The sequence below is a fragment of the Melospiza georgiana genome, chromosome 17 (assembly GCF_028018845.1).
Source record: "Melospiza georgiana isolate bMelGeo1 chromosome 17, bMelGeo1.pri, whole genome shotgun sequence".
Taxonomy (NCBI): domain Eukaryota; kingdom Metazoa; phylum Chordata; class Aves; order Passeriformes; family Passerellidae; genus Melospiza; species Melospiza georgiana.
The window spans coordinates 6,094,059-6,107,697 of record NC_080446.1 but is presented as its reverse complement, the minus strand read 5'-3'; the positions used below and the strand labels follow the sequence as shown (position 1 = coordinate 6,107,697).

The 13,639-nt window shown below is 47.0% G+C and overlaps 1 protein-coding gene across 1 annotated transcript in view; it reads left to right on the top strand.

The window, feature by feature from the left end:
* Window positions 1-13,639, top strand: part of LOC131090684 (peroxidasin homolog) — a 42,457-nt gene that overhangs the window by 16,126 nt on the left and 12,692 nt on the right. The window contains exons 4-12 of the mRNA XM_058036217.1: window positions 36-107; window positions 2,439-2,510; window positions 3,991-4,062; window positions 5,601-5,770; window positions 8,470-8,587; window positions 10,102-10,271; window positions 10,695-10,967; window positions 11,120-11,236; window positions 13,339-13,497. Coding sequence (XP_057892200.1) covers window positions 36-107; window positions 2,439-2,510; window positions 3,991-4,062; window positions 5,601-5,770; window positions 8,470-8,587; window positions 10,102-10,271; window positions 10,695-10,967; window positions 11,120-11,236; window positions 13,339-13,497 — 1,223 coding nt within the window. The remainder of the gene's footprint in view (window positions 1-35; window positions 108-2,438; window positions 2,511-3,990; window positions 4,063-5,600; window positions 5,771-8,469; window positions 8,588-10,101; window positions 10,272-10,694; window positions 10,968-11,119; window positions 11,237-13,338; window positions 13,498-13,639) is intronic.

Below are 13,639 nucleotides of genomic sequence, written 5' to 3'. Positions count from 1 at the left end.
TCCCTTAATGCTGTTTCATTTCTCTCCTTTTAAAGCTACCTGTATAAAAATGAAATCCAGAGCATCCAGCAACATGCCTTCCACGGGCTGCATTCTCTGGAGCAGCTGTAAGTACAGATGAGCCTTGTTTGCATGCTGTGCTGCCAGGCTTGGGGAGCAGCAGGCATTTAGCAAGGGGTAGGATGGAGCTGCTGCTCTTTTCTCATCCAGATCACCAGACTACACTGGGTTCATTTCAAACCAGCTGTTCAGGGTATTGGTTTTGGTTAGTTAGTGCTGAGCTCTCTTCCTACTGGTGTTCCGTGTGTTTTCTCCTGCACCCAAATCTCTGGAGCATAGAAGAACCCAGCTGTGCTTCTGATGGCCTTTATTTCCAAGGACCTTATGAAGGAGGAGAGAGGGCTGGGAGCAGAATGTTCTGCTGGGTTTGTGTCTGGGGATTCTTTAAGCAGAGAGACAGATCTGGTCCTTTACTTAAATTGAGGGTGCTGATTGATTTTCTCTCTCATCCAGAGCTCTGCTGGAAATGAGTGGATGCAGTACAAGCTGGGAGCTGGGGCTTCCAAGTATTCCTGGGAGCTACCAGGGTGATGGTTGCTCCCATGCTGCAAAGCATCTGGAAATGGCAGTGGGGGAAGATGAAGGATCCAAACAAACACAGTCCTAACCTTCCCTCGTGGCACTCTGTGCTGAGTCTGGGCTGGAGGGAGCCTCCTGTGCTTTCCTGGCAGCTGGAGTCCATCACTCCAACAGTCCCCATTTGCTCCCTTTCTGTCTAGGGCAAAACTCTGCTGTTTATTCAAAGAAGTTTTGGTTTTTGACTCTTAGTGCACCACTCTGGAGGTGAGATGGGCAGCCTGAGGTCTGACTCTTCTGAAGTGCCTTCCTAAACTGGGTCTGGATTTTTCTTACTTGGGACTGGTGGAGAGAGTGTGAGCTTGGATATTTGAATCACAGATACCAGAATGGTTTGATTTGGAAGGGATCTTGGAGCTCATTTCATTCCAATGCCCTGCCATGGGCAGGGACACCTCCCACTATCCCAGGTTGCTCCCAGCCCCATCCAACCCCTTGGGCACTTCCAGGGATGGAGCAGCCACAGCTTCTCTGGGCACCCTCCACCCTCACAGGGAACAATTCCTTCCTAATGACTTATTCTTCCTAAATAATTGAAATACAGGAATTGCTTGTATCACTGGAGAGCAGGGACCAAAGGTGAAACTGGTCTAATTCCTGAATTGTTCCCAGCTGCAGCATTTATAGGGCTGGAATGTGACCAAGGACTTTGCTGTAAAAGGAATAAGATCCAGCTTGTTCTCTAGGTTGACAGCACAAGAGGACAGAGCATAATTGGAAGTTTCAGGCAATCCTAACAATAGGTGTGCCACCAAGCTTGTGTACAATGTGGTTTTTCATCAGCCAGCTCAGCAAGGATGCCTGGGAGAAAATTTAGGAAGCTGAAACTGGCTCTAAGCTGAGCTTAGAGAGCTGAAGCTGCCCACAGGGATATTTCAGCAGTGAGTGTTCCAGACTTGATGTCACGAATAAAAGAAAAAAACCAAAACCAACAAACCCACAAAACCAACAAACAACCCGCTGAAAGTCCCATCTGTTTTCAATCAAGGCAGGCTTAACTCCAGAAGAAATAGCTTTGCTCAAATCCTACCCCGTTTTCCTGTCCCCACAAGCCAGCTTTTCAAGAAAAAGTGTAACCCAAGTGATGGACAGGATCAGATGCTTTCCTCAAGGTCCAAAGCAATCTCAGCAGGCATCTGAGAGCGATTGGAGCACATCCCTGTCCTCCCCACTGTGCCCCTCCAGTGCAGAATCTGAGTCACCCTCTCTGATACTGCACCATTTATCATGAATCTTTCCATTACAAATCAAGCAGCCATGTGGAGGCTTAGGCAATTATTTCTCAATGCAGTCAGCTACAATAGCAGAATGAGTATTTGTAGATCTGTGATTAATCTGTGTCTGCTGTGAAATTTATGCCTGTGTAAAATAAAGGGGAATAGTTTAGGCAATTTGGGGACTGTAAAAAATCCATCTGAAAGTCAGGAATGTGTCAGTTGTGCTGGTGAATGTCACAGCTCATGGCAACAGGGAGGCTCAGGTATTGTGGTGAGCTGCTCTGCAGGCACCACATTTCTTTTCTTGATGGCGAGGGGTGACCTGGGATGGGCAGGAGGTCCCCTTGGCCTCTGGAGTGGCAGGTCACACTTTGGATTTTAGTGGAACTAAAAATTTTAGTCTGCATTAGCAGAAAAGCATGTTGGCCTCTATGTTTGCCTGTGGAAACTGGGGACACTAACATGGATTCTGGCTTCTCCACATCTGCCCTGAGATGAGTGGTGACATCCTGGGGGGCACTGGTGGGTTGATCTGGGAAGATCTTCTGCCTCTTAAATTCAATCTGTGTGTGATTTCTGTCACAGGTACCTGCATTTCAACAACCTGGAAAGTCTGGAGCTGGAGACTTTTAGTGACCTGCCTAAACTTGAAAGGCTGTGAGTAAAAATGGGATATTTATTGGGACTAAGAGGGTGAGGAGAAGGGGAAAACCCCCTTTATTTAGTGTAGCAGTTTTGCTAGCATGGAGTGTGATCTCCAAAATGCAAAAAGAAACTTCTTTAAAGAAAGAGATTTTACATAATTGCCGAGGGGGAGAGTGACTGAGGATGTGAAGGGAATTTCCCATTTTATGTAATGTTCAGGTTTCCATCTAAATAGGAGTAAATCTGCAGAAAGTCCTACAGCTGGTCAAGCCAAGTGAAATTTTACTCTGAGCATAAGGTCAGCAACGTTAGTCACTGTTGGGCAGAGTGAGCTAAAAAAAGGGGGTGGAAAAGGGATAAAGTCAGAAGAAAGTCTAACAAGAAAAACACACCACATCCTTCTTGAGAGAACTAAGGAAATGGAGTCTCCTGCTCCCCAGGATTGCCTCTAGCAGTAATGGAGCCACCAGCACAACAGTCCATGTGTGGTTCCCACTCCATGGAGAAACCAGCAGACTTTCCTGGGTTGTGTGGAAATGTGCCTTATGTCCATACATGCCAAAGAAATAAAACTGTGGGATCCCACACCCTTAGGAAAATTCAGACCTGGATCAGCATATGGCTGATCTCAGTCACTGTATTGGATCCAACAAAAATTCTGGATTTAAATTTTAAAGGAAGGTTTTTCAGCCTCCAAGCTGGGCAACCAGGCTGGACTCTGGTGCACACGTGTGTGTGCAGACATTTGCACTGGAGCTGTGCTGCTTTTGTGTGCTCTCCTGTTCCACCACCTACTAAAATTGCTTCATCTCTTTTATCAATGGTCTCTTACGAGTTTTAGATGTAACCAACACTAGTAAATTCCTCCACCATTATGGGAATGGGGAATTAATGATCCCCTCTTGGTCTCCACTAATATTTGCATTTTAGTGCAAGCAGGGTTTCTCCCTAACTGGAGAGTTTTATGTGTGTGCTAAGATTCTGGAAGTGAGAATTTGCCTCAGTTTAGGTGGCTGTTGTCTGAATTAGATTTGCTCATGGCTAATAACTACATGGAGTCCAATGCAGGAGTTGCCTAACAGCAATGGCTGCCCTTGTGGAATTGTCACATCATCTGCACAGGGGAAGGAAAAGATCCCTTCTAAACTGGATCTGACCCAGGCCCAGAAAACAGAGGGTGGGTCCAGTCTGAGGGGATTTTGTGCCCTTTCTCCTCCCTGTGCAGGGAGACTGGAAGGGTCCAGTTCCAACCTGTTGCATCCCATCCTGAGTCACCATTTGCAGCCCACGCCCGCTCTCGCCTTTGGCAGGTTACGTCACACCCACCAAGGGATGAAATCCCTCCAGCTCATGGGAACAAACATGGAATCCAAACACTGAGCTCCGTTTGGATGAGTGGCCTTTGCATTGAAACTGAGTTGTGACCTGGGGTGTTATCATCCTCACGGTGCAAATACTGAATAATGTTCTGGCATGGCTTCTCCCACTGCAGATTCTTGCACAACAACAAGATTTCCAGGATTCATCCAGGGACATTCTCTCAACTGGAATCCCTCAAACGGCTGTAAGTAAAAAATATTGCCTGCAAAGAGGACTTGTTTATCTTCAATCAGATGGGCAGGACCTGAGGAAGAATGTGCCTGGTTGGCAAAGCTTTTAGTTGTTGCACTTCTAAGGCCACTGCTTGGTTTATAAAACAGTTTTGATTGGACCTGAAAGCTTATTTAAGCAGTTAGGAGTTTCTTTATGCTAGTGTCTAATTATAATCAGCTTACAGCTTAATAATGCCACAGGAATGAACGTTCCTGGAAAGTCTTCACAAGGTTTTGAACCCATAAAACATCCTTGAAAAATGTAGAAAGTCCAGGTCACGGATATGACCTTGAACATGTTTGTAGATCAGTATCTAGCATGGTTAGAAGAATCATAGTCATAAAAGAAAAGGCTTGTTTTCTAGATTGAAATTAGTCAGAGGAGTGCCAAGGGGCATGATTCCCTTTCCATGCAGGAATTCCCCAGAGTGCCATTCCCACATAACCTGCCTGTCTCTTCAGCTTACTTCTTTCTTGCTTTGGTTTTATGATCTCTGGGAATAAGTTCTATGACGTGTTTGGGAGGAAAAAAATAAATTCAAAAGGTAAAGAATTTTGGTGTTCTGCCATGATTTTCAATACCATAAAGTAATGTATTTCTCACTGCTGCCCTCAGTGATTTCTGCAGGCAGGTTAAATGCTTCACTTCTCTTTAAGAGGGAATATCTTGTGAAATGCTCTCTGTAGGTGCCAGAGAAAAAGATGGGATGTCTATAAAATACTCGGTCATGGCCCTGTGTGAAATCTCACATTCTCAAATATGTGACCCTGAAAGTGTTAGATTTTTCTTCCTTTTTTGCTTGTTTGTTTGTTTAGGCTTTTTTTTTTAAATTTTGTTTTTGGATGGCTGTCCTGGTTTTGAAAACCATGACAATGGCTCAGACCCGTGGACTGTAAAACTGTCAGTGGGGAAGCAGTAACAAACTAAATCCCCCTGTAGTCCTCATTTATCCTCCTGGAGAGCACTGCTTGTAGGAATGAGGTCAGTGCAGGGAAGAGGATGGGGGCACTGCGAGGTCACTGGAGCTCCATTTGCTGTGGTTCAGGCTTGTGTTGCAGTAATAAAAGTTCTTCCAGTGGTGCAGAAATGCTGCAGCTCCTCACAGCTGGTTGCAGGAAGGGTCTGATCCCATCCACACATAAATAAATGGGGGGAGGGGGGTGGAGATGAAAGAGAAAAGCTGTAACAGAGGCAGTTCTTACAGAATTCAGTAAAGGTGGAAATCTCCATCCCAGGATAAACCCCAACATTTCAGTGTCTCAAGTATCCCGAAACTGCATAATCCAGTTTAACTGAATAATTTATATTTGAAACCGGAATAGTTTCTAGTGTTGGTCAAGCATCCTAGCTAACCATCGTGGCAATGAAATATCTCAGATTTTCACTCGGGATGTCACCAAATGCAGGGCAAACCACCCAGGCGACCCTGGAGGGCTGTGTCCCGTGCAGAAGGAGGCAGCCCAGCAGCTGCAGCCTGGGCACTCAGCTAGCTGCCTTTTGCTGTTGCAGGAGGCTGGACTCCAACTCCCTGGTGTGTGACTGCGAGCTGCTGTGGCTGGCAGAGCTGCTGAAGCAGCACGCGGAGCAGGGCAGCATCCAGAGCGCCGCCACCTGCGAGGCTCCGCGCGACCTGCACGGCCGCTCCATCGCCACGCTGACCGCCCGGGAGTTCAACTGTGGTGAGCCAGATCGCAGCCCTGCAGCTGTGCTTCGGGCTGGCAGCTCCTCCCTGCTGCCCTTCGCCTCCCTCTTCCCTCGGCTGGCATCCTGGTTTCTCCCTCCTTCACTGCTGGAATGGGGAAATCCCAGTGGGGCTGCAGGAGGAAGCTGATATTCCCAGGGGTGTTGGAGGCAGCTCCGCTATTACTGCACCTGAGTGGGTCGCAGCTGGTGAGAGAGAGACGGTGAATCTTGTTTCTTGAATCAGAAGGCTTGATTTATTAAGATATTATATATAATACATTATTACTATACTAATAGAATGTAGAGAGAGGTTTGCAGAGCAGCTAGGCCAGGCTAAGAATAGATAGAAAGAAATCTAAAACAAAGTTGTGGCCAAGGACTCAGTCCCTAGCTTGTTCCTTGTGATTGGCCCTTAATTATAAACATGGGAACATGAACCAATCACCAATCAAAATAGGTGTCCCTGTTGCATTCCCCAGCAGCTGATAATAATTGTTTACCTTGTCTTCTGAGGCCTCTGGCCTCCAGAAGATGCAGAAATCCGAAAGAAAAGATTTCTGTGGAGAAATGTCTGCGACACTCCGCTTTGGCTGGTGGGTGTTGTCTTGGCTTTTTGCACAGAGTAGGGCTGGCAAAGGATCTGCTGCACCAGGAAATACCCCACCTTAGGCTGAATAGAAGGGGAACACTGGGAGGCCTGCAGGAAACACAAGTGGAAGCCTGATGGAGAGCATCACAGACATAGAGCTGAATGCTGTGTTTGACTGTGGTGTAACTGATGGATTTTGTTAGGCTGTTATTCTTTAAACTTAGAGTTTTAAATTAGTATTTTTTTTTCTGAAAAAAACCCTTAAAATTAGTTATTTCATATAGGTCTTGGCTTTTTGCACAAAGTATGGCTGGTAAGGGATCTGCTGCACCAGTGGCTAAACCAGGAAACACCCTACATTAGGCTGAACAGAAGGGGAACACTGGGAGAGCTGCAGTGGCAGGAAACACAACTGGAAACCTGAGGGAGAGCATTGTAGATATGGAGCTGAATGCTGTGTTTGATTGTGGTGTAACTGTTGGATTTTGTTAGCCTGTTATTCTTTAAACTTAGAGTTTTAAATTGGGTTTTGTTCTGAAAAAAATCTTAAAATTAGTTATTTCATATAGAAAAAGACAAATCTCTGACTTTTAAGTGGAGGTGAGACAAAACTCTGATTTTTAAGTTGAGGTTGGTACAAACCTTGGCTGTAGTTCCATGGTGCTTTGCTGCTGGCAGAGTCAGTTTGAGAAATTCCCACCCACGTGGGCTGGCTGTTAGCATCCCCCCTGGATATGCCAGCCCAGCTGTGCATGGCCCTGCTGTGAGCCAAATGTGTGAGATCAGCTGGATTTTGAAGAGCTCTCCATTGAATCCAGCTTTTCTCTTATGATTTCATTTTTTTTTTTTTAATTTGACCATTTCACAGATTAATTTAGGGCACAGCCATGGAAAGAGTTGAGTTGGCACAAACAGGTCTGTGACCTCAGGGGAGGGAGGATGGGAAGGGCCTAGGGAAAGCAGCTGGGGACACATGGAGTGGCTGTGCCACACAGCACGCTCTCCCCAACACACTCCCAGTGCCACAGTACAGCTGTTAGTGCAAATTTGTTCTGGTTTAGGCATGGAAACACAGTGGGGTGTCTGTCAAATTACCAGAGCACCTGGTGGGAAGATTTTGCTGGCATTTGGCTTTCACCCTGGTGGTGTGCCAGCTGGGAAGACAAATGATACAGAGTTCAGCACAGAGCTCTACCCATGCAGGTGGCTGATATTCGAGTCAGTCTGAAAGCTGCTGGTACCATTAACCCATGGCTTTGAGCAGCTGTGAGCCACAGGGGCAAATCTGCCCTGGGTCAGTGTTTTGTACTGTGGGGCTGTGCTGGGTTTGGGCTGTGCTGGCCTTGCCTTTGGGGATTTTTTCTGAGCCATTAATTTGTGGTATGAGGAGTGAGGACACTGACCTTCCATTGGAGGGGGTGACAGGTTCTCAATTTTAGCAATAATCCAGCTGGTTTTACTGGATCACTGGTGAGCATGCAGATTGTGAAATGGAATGGCTTTTTGAATCAAGATCAGGCACTCCAGGCTTGTCCATAAATTCCTCCCTGTTTTAGCACATCCTTTCAATGTTTAACTTGCTTGGTGCTTGAGTGTATTCAAAGTGAAGAACACAGTGAAAGGCTTGGCTGGAGAGGGACAGGATGATGAATTAGGGCCATAATGAATGAAATCCTGTTGGGAAGGAAGTGGTTTGGTTTGCAGGGAGCTGGCTCTGTGCTCAGGTGGAGCAGAAAGCTGCAGGCTGCCAAGGGCAGAAAAACAACCCAAGTGAGGATGCTACTGACTTTGCTTCTTCGGGGGGAGGCAGGGACCAGCTCTGTAATGAACCCCTGTACAGTCAGGGCTGTGGGAACTCATCCACTGCCTAGCTACTGCGAATAGGAACAGCAGCAATTCCCCAGGGCCTTTACAGGTGCTATTCCTTCATGATATTTTCAGGTGTCAGTGAATTTTGGGGTGGCTCTGAGTGGATGCTGCTGTGCCTGAGGCTGTGCCTGTTCCTTGGGGCACTGCAGGATGGGTGTTGTTGGCCCCACCACACCCCAGCTGGGCTGAATTTTTGTGATGCTTTGGACTGGGTTGTGTTCAAATTGTGTTTTGCAGAGAGGCCTCGAATAACCTCAGAGCCCCAGGACGTGGATGTGCTCCTGGGAAACACAGTTTATTTCACGTGCAGGGCAGAAGGAAACCCAAAGCCTGCCATCATCTGGCTGCACAACAAGTAAGTCACATTCAAGGAGCCCTGGGGTGGCAAAGGTTTTCAAGCACTGAGCTCTTCAGTGCCTGCCTGTAATTACAAAAGTTGTTTCACACAACATTAAAAAAAAATAATAAGAAAAAAAGAAATGGTTATTTCATGGGTTATATTTACCTTCCTTTTAACAGCATTCTCTGGTGACCACGTAATCCAAGTGGTGTTTTCATCTGCATTTGAAATATTTCATCTGCGTTTGTAATGGATTCCAAGAGCTTATAACTTTCCTATAAACACATTCTGCAGGCTGAAAGCAGTTGTCTTTTGATCAGGAAAAAAATAAAATTAGAGTTTCATGTTGCTCTCGGCCACCATGCTTGCCATTTGTTAACTGCTGAGATGCTTCTCACTAAAGGCTGGTTGTGCTAGGTATGAGGTTTCTTTCCAAAGGGAAAAATTGCTGTGCTCCACTGCAGGACAGAATTTGCAAAGTCTTGTAAAGGTTATGTGCTAGATGCCAGAGTGTTCTGGGAAATGCTGCACAATAAAATATTCTGTGCCCACTGTGGAAGTGAAGCTGCCTTGCTGCTTTATGAGCTTCTTGTCTGGTGAAGCCTGAGCAGGGCTTGGTTATTAATAAAAATGATCAATGTGTGCTTCTTCAGCAAACCCCCCACCAGGCAGAGTTTCAGCCCAGAGCAAAAGTTTATGGCTGAGTTAAGTCCCTTTGGAAGGAAGGTTTTGTTAGGGAAATGCTGGCAGGCTCCCAAAGACAGCATTGTGAGAAGGATAATGATAATAAATGCTCAACAAACGAGATAGGGCTGGAGAGAGGAGACACCAGGGGAATTAAATAAATGCCCAGCAAGCAGATTAGATTGCATAGTGGGTTCAGCCTTTGTCCTAGGGGGAGAGAGGTCTCTTCTTCCCTTTCCATCATCTGCAGCCATCCAAGATTCCTTCGTGCTGGGACAAATGGGATGCAGCACTGGGACCTTCTGCCACGGGCTGGGATCCAGGAGTCACAGGTCACTGCAGAGAAAAGGAAGATGTTTCACAGCTCTCTCGGGCTGGGTTGGAGTCCAAGCTGTGTTGGGGTCCCATGGTGACTTCTCAGAGCTTTTTGCTCCTCTCAGGCCTTTGAGTCTGGAGTTTGAATAGCAATGGCTGCACACAAGAACAATATTAACTCATTGTTAAATTTGCACTTAGTGAGTAAGGGGAACAGGCTTTCCGGGCCAGGATGTCCTGACAATGGCAGCAATGCTGTGACACGGGAACAGAGTGCTCTCCTGATGGGCTGTAAATGTCCTGTGTAATCAGTGGGGAGAGAAAAAGCAGCTCACCCAGGGAGCAAATCAGAGCTGGAGCTGCACTTCAGTGCTGTGAGTCAGAATTCTTGCTGCAAATTTCATGAAGTCTCAGAATAGCTCCAAGAAACACCAACCTACTGCAATGCAAAGCCCCCAGATCCCTCCAGAGGGGGGACCACCAGTCTTTATTCCTTTCAGATTTTGCCTGTTTGTGGTTGTTTTTTTCAGTAATAAAATTGACATGAAAGATGACAACCGCCTGAACCTGCTGCAAGATGGGACCTTGATGATCCAGAACACCAAGGAGTCGGACAAAGGCGTCTACCAGTGCATGGCCAAGAACATTGCTGGGGAGGTCAAGACACAGGAGGTCGTGCTGCGCTATTTTGGCACCCCATGTAATTGAGCTTTGTGCACCCCTCTACAACCTGGGGATGGGAATGGAGCTGAATCAGCCAGTCCCAGCTTTGTATGTGCCAAGTTATTCTTGGTGTGCTGGGGGAGAGAGTGGAGGCAGGTCTGAACTTCAGGGGTTCCCACTGGATTGGGAAAAGGGGTACTTAGGGATTGAAGGTAATTTGGGACTGGAGAGGGAGTTTGAAGTCTGGGATCAATTCTGCAGCACAGGGGTGTGGGGATGTTCCAGCACTGGGTGAGTGGGTGTGAGGAGGTGCAGGAAAATGCTGGGGGCATTGCTCAGAGTGAGGATTTGGACGTCAGGGTAGAACCAGAGTGGGTTGCTGGGTTGCAGAGCAGCCCAAGCAACTTCTGCCCATCAGTGAGCAGCAGAGCTGGCTCCTAAAGCTCTCCTTTCCTTCCAGCCAAGCCCACCTTTGTGATACAGCCCCAGAACACTGAAGTGCTGGTTGGGGAAAGTGTCACCCTGGAGTGTGGGGTCTCTGGGCACCCCCAGCCTCGCATCAGCTGGACCCTTGGCTCGGGCTCTCCTCTGCCACAGGATTCCCGTTTCACCATCACCAGCTCTGGAGGACTCTTCATCCAGAACGTCACCTTCTCGGAGCAGGGGCAGTACAACTGCAATGCCAGCAACTCTGAGGGCTCCATCCAGGCCACAGCAAGGATCATAGTGCAAGGTCAGGGCTCCCAGGCTGAGCCTGGAAGGGTTCTGGGACATTTCTGGGACACTGTGTTTAGTCAGTGGGGTGTGTTTGAGTCTTGTGGCTGATTCTGCTCCCATGAGCTCCCTGAGTGTTTCCTGCTCCTCAGTCATTGCCTTCCCTTCCAGATTCTCCCAGGTTTCTTGTCATTCCCACGGATCAGACAGTAACTGAGGGACAAAGTGTGGATTTCCCCTGCTCTGCTGAGGGTCACCCTCCCCCAGTGATTACCTGGACAAGGGCAGGTACTGCCTTACTTCATTTGTGGCTTCTCTCTCCCATGCCATCATCCACGGGGTGTGGGTGGGAACAGCTGAGCTGCTGGCCCAGGGTGGTGGCTTGCAGTGGTGGCACAGGACAAATTGTGACCAGCACAGACCCAGTCCCACAAGGAGGTGTGTGGTAGATCACCAAGGATGGTGTTGAACACTGAGGAAGGAGCATCTTGGGTCTCCGTCACAAGGAAGGAGTGTGATGGTTTTCATCAGCATGAAACCCATGGAAGGCATTACACTTCTTCCTGCAGTGGCTTCCCACCTCCTCTGAAAAGGCAAGGTCTGGAACCTCCAAATCAATGGATGCCAATCACAGAATTGTTTGAGTGGGAAAAGACCTCTAAAATAATGAATTCCAGCCTTTAACCCAACACTGCCATGTTCACCACTAAACCGTGTCCCTAAATGCCAAATCTGCACTTTTTTTTTGACACTTCTGGGGATGATTCCACCACTTCCTTTTGCAGTACCACCATGTGCCAATTCTGTGTCATTGTCCCTAATTTGCTGCCCTTGTGGAGCACGTTGGAGAAGGCACACCTCTCCACATTCACTGGCACACCTCAGAGTTTTCTCATAGCTTAGGAAAAAAGATTTTGGGACAACAGGTGGTGGTGAACTTTTAAAGTCTCAAATAATTGTTAATGCTGGCTCCACTGAACTGATCTCATCCAACACTTTCTGGGACAGAAGCCAATAATGCTTGGCCCAGAGGTCCTCCAACTTTTCCTTATGCTTCACAAGCCATAATTAATGGTTTAGGGCTGGGGAGATTTTGTGGGTATTGTGTTCCAGCTTCCACAGCAATGGCCCTGACGCGGAGTTAAGAAGGACCAGCTGAAATTCTGCTCTGCCAGCATGTTCTCCATCTCCTTTAACCTGTTTTCCTCCACTTCCCAGAAAATATATCCTAGGCACATGGAAAGGAGCACAGTGACAAGAAGTGAGGTTCATAACTGCATTGTAACCAGGTTTGCACTCGGCACTCCATAAATAAAAAAACAATGGAGCTTTACAGTGCTTTCACATGCTGAAAGCAAGACAAGATGAGCATTGCTCATCTCAAAGCCACTTTTGAGAACATAGGGGGTTTTGGTATTTGGGATGAACAACTAGAGGATGAATAAATGGAGGAAAATGGAGTATATTAAAAAAAAGTTGCTAGCCTGACAAATTTTGGTAATTTTATTTGGGTTTGTTAAAGCAGTTTAGTTTTTAGCTTTTCTCCTGAAATAGAGAAAATATTGAAACAACTGTTTCCAGACCAAAAAATCAGACCAAAAAATTTAGAAAGACAATGCCAAATGTTCCCATTTATTTGATGAAACAGAGAGTTTGGAGAATTGAAGAGTGATTTGCTATCCATCAAGGGTCAAAAAAATCTGCAGGTTGCACTAAGAAAATACTTAGGAAGAAAGAAAAAGGGTTCCAGCTCTTCCCAGCTGATCAGACAAGACAACTCAGTGTGTAAAGGTGGTATTTCAGAGCAATTGATGCTGGGAAGGAAATGAAATGTGTGACTATCACACAAACCCCTACAGTGAATCTAGAAACAACACAAAACACTTTTGTGACAATATTAATATAGGAAGTAATATAAAAGCAGGTCTTGAACGGTACGCATCCAGGTGCAAATATGGCAAATTGCACGGTGAAAATGTGCTGAAAATGTGCTGAAAATGCACATGTGTCAAAGCACATGTGACATGGGGCAAGTACAGTTTTATAAGTTCAGCAAATTTGCATAATTGACAAGAATCCCTAGTTAGAAACACAGGTAACCCTCTTGCTTCAACCCCTTGTGAAGCCTCCATCCCTGCTAGTTGTCCATGTCTAATAAACAAGGAAGTGCCTTGGGAAGGTGTCTTGTCCTTGATTCCCATAAGAAGCAAGATCAGAACCAGCCCTCAGAAATTTGTTGGCGTAATAGGAAAAGCGCTAGCGTTAGGAAACTTTATAACAATCCAACAACCGCTTCCAGAGCCGCGGATAGATACGAAAACCGCACCAAAGCAAAAAATCATTTTGTCACCAGTGGGATGAGGGAATTAACGAGCTGTTTGGTCCCGCAGGTGGGCCCTTGCCGAGCGACCGGCGGCACAGTGTGCTGGCCACGGGCACGCTGCGCGTGGGGCGCGTGGCCCTGCACGACCACGGGCAGTACGAGTGCCACGCCATCAGCGCCATCGGCGGCACGAGCGTCCCCGTGCAGCTCTCCGTGACCCCGCGAGGTGAGCTGGGCTGGCAGAGCCGTGACATTGCTTTTGTGGTAAATTGTTGGAACCCCGGATGCTGAGAATGTTAAACTTTCTGTGCTGAAAGGCACAGACCCGCGAGGGAAGACTGCATTTGGCCTACTGTCACTGTGATATT